Below are 9,226 nucleotides of genomic sequence, written 5' to 3'. Positions count from 1 at the left end.
GAAACTTTCGTTTCGGTAAAAAGAAAATCGTTTCGGTAAAAAGAAAATGTACTAAGTCCAGAGCTCGATGAATGTTAGGGACGGAAAAAAAAGTCACTACAAAGTACTACCAATCAACTCTAAATTGCCTGAAACGTACTCCTAACAGGTTTTTGGGGGGACGATTTACCGAAACTTTCATTTCGATAAAAAGAAAATCGTTTCGGTAAAAATAAAATTTACTAAGTCCAGAGCTCGATGAATGTTAGGGACGGAAAAAAAAGTCACTACAAAGTACTACCAATCAACTCTAAATTTCCTGAAACGTACTCCTAACAGGTTTTTGGGGGGATGATTTACCGAAACAAAAAGAAAATCGTTTCGGTAAAAAGAAAATTTACTAAGTCCAGAGCTCGATGAATGTTAGGGACGAAAAGATAAATTAACTACAAAGTACAGTATTTAACTTTAAGCGCCCAATACACTGTCAATGGCAATGGATATTTAAAGGGAAAAGGGTACAAACTTTGACAGGCTAAGTTAACAGAACAAGTCAGAACCTCTGTGGTGCAGTGGTTTAGATACAGGACTTGCAACCAGAAGGTTACCGGTTCAAATCCAACCAGGATAATGTTTCCAACCAATACCTGACTCTTGCACCTTTATCTGATCTTTCACTGAAGATCGTGTAAGAGACCACAGAAAGTATGTACAGTACCATGGTTCAGCAGTGGTTAAGATTCAGGCCTTGCATGCTGAAGGTCCTGAGTTCAAATCCCGCAAGGACATTTTTCTAACTTTTACCTGGGGCTTTTACCTTTATATAATCTTTCATAAAATTACACGCAAGTCAACAGAACAGGTAAGGACTTCTGTGGTGCAGTGGTTTAGATACAGGACTTGCAACCAAAAGGTTCCCGGTTCAAATCCAACTGGTGCACTTTTTTTTTCTTTCCCAAGACTCAAGACCCAAAAGAGTCTTGAGTCGAACCAATTACTCCCACGGAGACATCACATTTCTCTTTTTAGCCTTGAGTCCCAAGACTCAAGACCCAAAAGAAGGTGAACTGACTGTAAAGATTCAAAATGTCATATATAGAATAGAAACCCCATTCAAACTTTAAAATGTTCATCCTAATATGGACATGTTTGCCTGAAAAGGGATCTTTGAAATGTTTCATTGTTTTAGAATAGTACTCCTTTAAAAGTTCAGAGATTTATAATGGAGGTCGATGGAAGATTTTGGGACCTCAAAAAAACACTTTCACCTAGAAACTCCATTCACAGTTCAACAATTCCACCTTACTGTGGACATTTATGCCTGAGATATTTTTTTAAAAATCATTTGTAGTTTGGGAGATATTTAACTTTAAGCGCCCAATGCATTGTCAATGCGGCAATAGACATTTAAAGGGAAACGAGTACAGGCTACCAATCCTACATACTTACTGCTAGTAACCCCATTCATACTTTAAAATGTTAATCTTATCTTATCTTATAGTGTCAGCGTCTTCCTCTCCCCACCTGAAACCAATGCAGTCAATCACTGAGTCCCTCCCTGCTCATCTTCCACACCTGAATTCAACAGCATCTGACCCAATAGACATATAGAATTTAATTTTTTAATTAACATAAGTCCACCAACTTTATTTTTCATCATAATTCATCTATTGTCTAAATAAATAAATCTGCGTTTCGAGCTTGTCGATCAACTACTTTTGCCATTTATTTTATTTGAACCCTGAAAAGTAACAGTTTTTGACATTTCCACCCGACCGAGACAATATACAGCAACATGATTTATTTTAACATTATTTTTTTAATACAAAAAATAAACATTTTTCAGGAAACGTAGGTCAGGATTTAGAGGGTGTTTTTTTTTGTTTTTTTTAATCTGCCGAGACCTGGAACACATCTGACTTAAACCACTATTTTATACTTTGGCTATTCAAAAATCATGAAAATGTGTGCAAATCTTTGAATGTATATATATTTTTAAAACAAATATTTTTTACTCAAATCTTTGCTTCTGGGGGATTCTACAAATGTCTTCTAAATCCTTTAAAAAAAAAACTTATGTTGCCATATATCAATGGTCCTCAAACCTTTTCATGTCAAGGACCACCCAAAATGATTTTGTATTTGTCCGTTTTAAATATTAAAATATAAAAAATGTTTATTCAAAGATTTGCACAATTTTCCAAAAAATAGCAGATCTACAAGCCCATAGCGCGGGCACTGCCACGCTATGAGCTTGTATATCTGCTATTTTTGAACAGCCCAAAGAGACCTTAATATGACACACAGATGCGTTCCTGGTCTTAATGGGTTAAACTACTGGGGTTTCGGCATAATGGGCCGTGGGACCAACGGCGCCGAAAAACGAACAACGCGCCTTTGACGCCTTTGTTGACCAGTGTGAGACTGATTCCTCACGTGTCTCTTCAGAGCTTCCTCTTGTCCAAAACACTTGCCACACACCGTACACCCAAACGGCTTCTCGCCCGTGTGAGTCGCCATGTGTCTCCGTAGGTGCGCGTTTCGATTAAAGTGTTTGCCGCAGACCGTGCATTCGAAGCTTTTTTCTCCCGTGTGCGTGGTCTCGTGTCTCTTCGCGTCGGTCATCTGAGCGAATCGTTTGCCACACACTTGACAGACATAAGGCTTCTCCCCGGTATGAGTCATCATGTGTCTCTTCAAGTAATTTCTAACGACGGTTTTGCCACACACTGCACATCGAAAAGGCGTTTTCCGTCCTTGTTTTGACGATTTCAGGTCCTTGTTGCTAGTCTGTCCTTCCACACGTTGTGTCTCGTGAGGTTCCGGCGCGCTTAAAACGCCGGTATCTTCCCACTCGTCGCTGTCTTCGGTGACGGTGGTGTCGGTGTCTTCGGAACGGTGTGAGGAGAGGGGCTGAACATCGACGGTCGGTCGTGACGCTCCCCAGTAGTTTACGTAAGCTTGTGTTTTCATGTGTTCGGCTGAGGCGCCGCCGGCTGGGGGCTCCGTCTCTCCGTTTTCATCATCTTCACCTTCACTTTTCACCGTTGGTGACGTCAGCGCTGCTGCTGCTGCCCCGTAAGCCTCCTCTGGTCTGAGAAGTAGCTCCTCCGACTGTTCCTCTTTAATCTGTGGAGGCTCTGGTTCCTCATGGACCAGACTGGGACTCCTCCTCCTCTCCCCCTGTTGTTCAGGAGGAGAAACCTCCTCTTTACACACACAGGGAGGTAGCAGAAAGTCAAAGGAGAAAGAAATAACATGTCAGAAATGGTGACCGGGGTGAAAAAGGTGAGATGAGCAGAGTTGGTATTACAGGCAGTGGTGGAAAAAGTACTCAAATTCTTTACTTGAGTAAAAGTACAAATACTGCACTATAGAAATACTCTGTTACAAGTATAAGTCCAGAATTAAAAATGTAAAAGTACAAAGTACAAAAGTATTGGCATCAAAATGCACTTAAAGTACCAAAAGTAAAAGCACATTAATGTTTGAAAATAGCAGATCTACAAGCTCACAACGCGTCGCATCGCGACGCATAGTGAGCTTGTAGATCGGCTATTTTCAAATAGCCTATGTATGAAATAGGGCTAAAGTGGTTAATGTATGTTTAATAACATCATAATTTATATCTGCAAAGTAACTAGTAACTAATGTTTTCAAACAATTGTAGTGGAGTAAAAGTACAATATTTGCCTCTGAGATGTAGTGGAGTAGAAGTAAAAGTACTGGAAATTGGAAATACTCAAGTAAAGTACAAATGCCTCAAAATTGTACTTAAGTACAGTACTTAAGTAAATGTACTTTGTTACTTTCCACCACTGATTACAGGAAGTACAATTGGACGAATGATTTATCATAAGACCAGCCCATGAAGGCGGCTGGCATTGTTTATCAATGAATGCATTGATTAGACCAGGGATCTTCAATGTTTTTCAGCCCTAGGACCCCTTAGCTCAGAGAGAGATGAAGCACGGCCCCCCCACTACATATTCTATGAAATTGTGTTGCAGATTAAAATTTTTCATAGATTTTTCATAGATGGCTTCATAAACGTGTTCGACAGCACTGTCATCACTGCTGTGTGAATTAATGTTGTTGTTTGTTTACACATTATCTTCTCTATTAACATGTTGGATTCATGTTAATGTGTAATTTCAGACATTTAGCCACTTCATACTTAGTAAACTTGACCGTTGGTTGGTTCTGTACTTGGCCTGCTCTTTTTTCCTCCCTCGACACGAAACCTCTCTGTCGAAGATAGCCGATCTACAAGCTTGTAGATCTGCTATTTTCGGCTAATGTTCTCCTCAGAATAGGGATGCGAGGGTTCACGTGGTCACATGTAAAAGACAAATCACACCCTGTGTGAAGTGAGTGGTGCCTTGCTTAGCTTGGCTAACATGTTCAATCAGCCAAGCTAACATGTCCAATGTTAGCTCACGAACATGTCCAATGTTAGCTTGGCTGATGGCACTGATGTCACTTTGAAACATGTAAACAATGTTTCAAAGTGACACACCTATTTATAGGTCTCTATTTTGTCATGCGTCTCGCTAGCCAATCAAAGCACACCCTTTCAACATATTGTCACGTGTCACGTGATGCTTGACCAATGTTAGCTTGGTGGACACACGGACATACAGACATACATACATACGGACACACAGACAAAGCCACGTATAGGAGTGGTTGCCTTCGGCACCACTCAAAAATCACACCCTGTGTGAAGTGAGTGGTGCCTTTGATGAGCCCCGTATTGACCCCCGTATTGATGTTGTCATCAATGTTTGTGGACATACATACGGACACACGGACAAAGTCATGTATAGGAGTGGTTGCTTTCGGCACCACTCAAAACTAAACATTCCTATCACACAAAGATTTGGCGGCCCCCCTGTAGTAACTCTGAGGACCCCCTAGCGGCCACGGACCCCCTGTTGAAGACCAATATCTGATACAAGTTTCCATGAGAATGACCTCACCACTTCCTACAACCATGTGGTTCAAAAGACTGTTTGACTGTGCAGTTGAAAAATTACTAATTGAAGGCCATACTTAAAGGAGAGATCCGGACATTTTAAGTGTTATCTTTGATGTGTCGCTAATCATTCACCAACATTGAAAGGGACGTTGACTTATTCCAGAGAGTCCCCTGTCGTCCAGTCAGTCTATTATAACCGATGCAAAGTTAGTTTTTTCTCTACTACTGCTCATCGTGGAGTCTCATGATACTCAAACATGCACTGAATGTCGCGAACGAGCCACCGTTCGTGCAGAACGAGATGACACTGGTTGCTTGTTTCTTCCATAGAACCTGGCGTCTATGTCCGGATCTCTCCTTTAAACTTGTAGTCCCAGTTAATCGGGGTCCCGCAGGGCTCTTTCCTCCCTCGACACCCAATCTTGTTGGCGAAAATAGCAGATCTACAAGCTCACAACACGTGGTTGTGAGCTTTTAGATCTGCTATTTTCGCCAACAAGTCGTGCAGTGAGTACTGGGAGCTGATAGTAGGTGTTGCGCTCCACCTCAGAAATCCATCTCCCAGAGGTCTAGTGCACTGTGAAACGGGGATAGACTACCGCGTTCTGGCTCATACTAAGTCTCTCCTACTTACTTACTTAGATTAGTACTAATAAAATTAAACATTTAGTTTTTACCTGAGAGAGTGTCGCCCCTTGCCCTCCTATCTAGTAGTATGAACGATGACCCCTCAGCCTCCGGTGGTCTTTGAAGTAGCTCCTCCTGTTCCTCTTTAATCTGTGGAGGCTCTGGTTTCTCCTGGACCGGTCTGGGGCCCCTCTCCTGCTCTTCTTTAATCTGTGGAGGACCTAGTTTCTCCTGGACCACCAGTCTGGGGCTTCTGTCCTGCTGTTCAGGACAAACCTCCTCTTTAGACACAGGGAGCAGGGGGACATCTAGATGGGGGGAGAGGCAGTAATGTTAGCAGATAGCAACTCACACAGTGTTTTCTGATGGGATGGGATTTTATTTGACCTCCACAGTATGAGAACCACCTCTGCTATTTTCACCAAATGTGACAATGACAATAAAAAAAATCACACCCTGTGTGAAGGTAGCGGCGCCTTTGATACATTTTGTCATCGATATGTGTTTATAATGTGTTTATAGCCACGTGTCACGTGAAGCTTGACCAATCACTTTGTTGACGGGTCTGACCAATCAGAGCGTTGACGGGTCTGACCAATCAGAGCGTTGACGGGTCTGACCAATCAGAACGTTGACGGGTCTGACCAATCAGAACGTTGACGGGTCTGACCAATCAGAACGTTGACGGGTCTGACCAATCAGAACGTTGACGGGTCTGACCAATCAGAACGTTGACGGGTCTGACCAATCAGAACGTTGACGGTGAACACGGACAAAGTCAGGTATAGAGCGGCTAGCGCTGCTAAAAATCACACCCAGTGTGAAGTGGGCGGTGTGGTCATCACAGTGGTCATCACTTTTTTTTTTGAAGCTCACTAGTCAGACCTGACCAATCAGAACGTTGACGGACCTGACCAATCAGAACGTTGACGGACCTGACCAATCAGAACCTTGGCGAGCCTGACCAATCAGAACGTTGACGGACCTGACCAATCAGAACCTTGGCGAGCCTGACCAATCAGAACGTTGACGGACCTGACCAATCAGAACCTTGGCGAGCCCGACCAATCAGAACGTTGACGCAAAAGCCAGGTATAGAGGGCTAATACCCGCTCTATACCTAAAGGTATAGAGCGGCTAGCGCCGCTAAAAACACACCCTGTGTGAAGAGAGTGGTGCCTTTGATGAGCCCCGTATTGATGTTGTCATCAATGTTTGTTTATCGGACATACATACGGACGGACACACAGACAAAGTCAGATATAGGAGTGGTTGGCACCACTCAAAAAACGACCACAATACTTTCTGGGGTCGCAGATTTGTTGATATAAAAGACATAAAAAACGTACAAAAAAATAAAAACCTGCTTCCCGATTATTCAATTAACCTACATGAGCAAGAAGTAAGTTATTGGTTCTAAATGTTGAGTTAGGATATATTTTCCAGTTAATTGCCCTGCCATTTTTGTCAGTTTGTCTGAAAATGCTGCAGAATGTTACAAGTGATTTCACCATTCCTTTCACAGGAGATCAGTCTCTGGTTCGAAGGTCAATCCACTTAACTGAAAGCTAATGAATCAAATTATGAATGCTGCGAATCACCAACAATATAACAACACAGCTAGGACATAACCTCACTGGAATCCTCATTGACACCACATTGATACCACAGTTCTCCTGACATTTTCAAACTTGCTGGGTCCGAGAGTCCAAACGATCAGTTTTCACAACCAAGTACAGGCCAAAAACAACAATCTGATGACTGAGACTAGAGCATACATGGGCAACTGGCGGCCCGGGGGCCACATGCGGCCCCCACCTTCACTTAATGCGGCCCGCAGGTTAACTCATTGAGTGCCAGGATTGCCAGAATTATTTCAGAATTGATTCTGAAAAGTGCCAGAGTTTTTTTCACAGAAAACAAAAAGTGCTTAGGAAGCGAGATACAGCCTTTTTCAGTTCTAAGTTAAACAAGGAGTGGATGGAGCTGCACATCAGATGTTGATATCTTGGGTTCTGAACATGTTTAAAAAAAACAAACAAAAAAAACGTGTTTTTTTCAAAAACACGTCAAACACGTTAATGGCACCCAGCGCCATAGCGGTAAAAACACGTGAAACACGTTAATGGCACTCAGTGAGTTAATATCAGAATACTGATATATTATTGATTTCAGCTGTTACAATTCTAAACATGCAAACATGACCCGCTTTAATTAATTCAATCTATATTAGTAGCTTAATGACTAGTAATAGAATGCTATTGTCTTTTTCATGTCCAATGTATTTGTATTTAAGTTCATAAAGTTAACATAAGTATAACTAAATGCATTTGAAATTAAATAAAAATGTTACTTTTCAGGATTCCAATTCAAAAATAGCCAATCTACAAGCTCAAAACCGCATCGCAGTGCGACGCGTTTTGAGCTTGTAGATCTGCTACTTTTGCTATTTTCGAATTGGAATCCTGATTGTTTTGTGTGCATAGAATGGTTAAGTATGCGGCATTCATTTAGGAAAAAAGTTAAAATACAGAGGTAAGAGGTGTCTGCCCGACCGTATGTGTAATGTGGCCCTCTGGAGTGAGTGTGGGGAAAAAAAGTGTCCCTCTGCATCCTCAAAGTTGCCCACCCCTGGACTAGAGCCTGATTAATGGCAGATTTAATTTTTTCGTCTAGATTTCAAAAATAGCAGATCTAAAAGCTGATGTGTTTTGTAGTTACATAAAATAATAAAGGTCAGTTTAATGAGGGTCAACAAACACTGTTTGTTGTCCGGGCAGCTCAGTCGGTAGAGCACTTGCTGCCTCTTGACCACAAGGTCATGGGTTCGATCCAGAGCACCGCTAACTCAGCAAATGAGTAGCACGGCTTGGGTGCAGAAAGTCGTGCGGTGAGTACTGGGAGCTGATTGTAGGTGTTGTGCTCCACCTGCCATGCGAAACTCCTACACTCTGGCTCATATTGACAATAATCCTCTCCGACCTACTTACCTAAGTAAGTAGGCAAGTAACATTAGTACTAATACTATTTTTTTAGTTTTATTTTTTACCTGAGAGAGTGTCGCCCCTTGCCCTCCTCTCTAGTAGTATCAACGATGACCTCTCAGCCTCCTGTGGTCTTTGAAGCAGCTCCTCCTGTTCCTCTTTAATCTGTGGAGGCTCTGGTTCCTCCTGGACCGGTCTGGGGCCCCTCTCCTGCTGTTCAGGACAAACCTCCTCTTTAGACACAGGGAGCAGGGGGACATCTAGAGGGGGGAGTGGCAGTAATGTTAGCAGATAGCAACTCACACAGTGTTTTCTGACGGGATGGGATTTTATTCGACCCACAGAATGAGAACCACTGGAATACCTTACACTGGACTACTTTACATGAGGTGAACTGTGGCAGGACCATGCACTTTGTCTGTGTGTAGTACTAGTACATGTTAAAACATCACTATCTCCTACCGGAAGTATCTTCCGGGCTTAGGAATGTGACAAAAACAAAACAATATCCATGAATTCAAGTGTCCATGGGTTGAGTAATCGATAGAAAATAAGTCATTTTGGGAGTGAACTATCCCTTTAATATTGTTCTTCTGTGATTGTTAGGTTATGTCATGTCTTTTAGAGATGTTCTAGCTCTGCTTGTAAAACACTT

At 42.2% G+C, this 9,226-nt stretch overlaps 1 protein-coding gene across 1 annotated transcript in view; it reads right to left on the bottom strand.

Annotated features, from left to right (window-relative positions):
- Positions 1-1,716: 1,716 nt before the first annotated feature.
- LOC311061044 (uncharacterized protein) overlaps positions 1,717-9,226 on the bottom strand; it is an 8,512-nt gene continuing 1,002 nt past the window's right edge. Inside the window, exons 2-4 of the mRNA XM_084079527.1 lie at positions 8,637-8,831; positions 5,638-5,895; positions 1,717-3,188 (exon numbers count right to left, since the gene is read on the bottom strand). Coding sequence (XP_083935653.1) covers positions 2,314-3,188; positions 5,638-5,895; positions 8,637-8,831 — 1,328 coding nt within the window. The 3' untranslated portion in view covers positions 1,717-2,313. The remainder of the gene's footprint in view (positions 3,189-5,637; positions 5,896-8,636; positions 8,832-9,226) is intronic.

Source organism: Gymnoscopelus microlampas (assembly GCF_963454915.1).
Source record: "Gymnoscopelus microlampas genome assembly, chromosome: 14".
Classification (NCBI taxonomy): Eukaryota; Metazoa; Chordata; class Actinopteri; order Myctophiformes; family Myctophidae; genus Gymnoscopelus; species Gymnoscopelus microlampas.
This window is presented reverse-complemented; position numbering and strand designations above follow the sequence as displayed.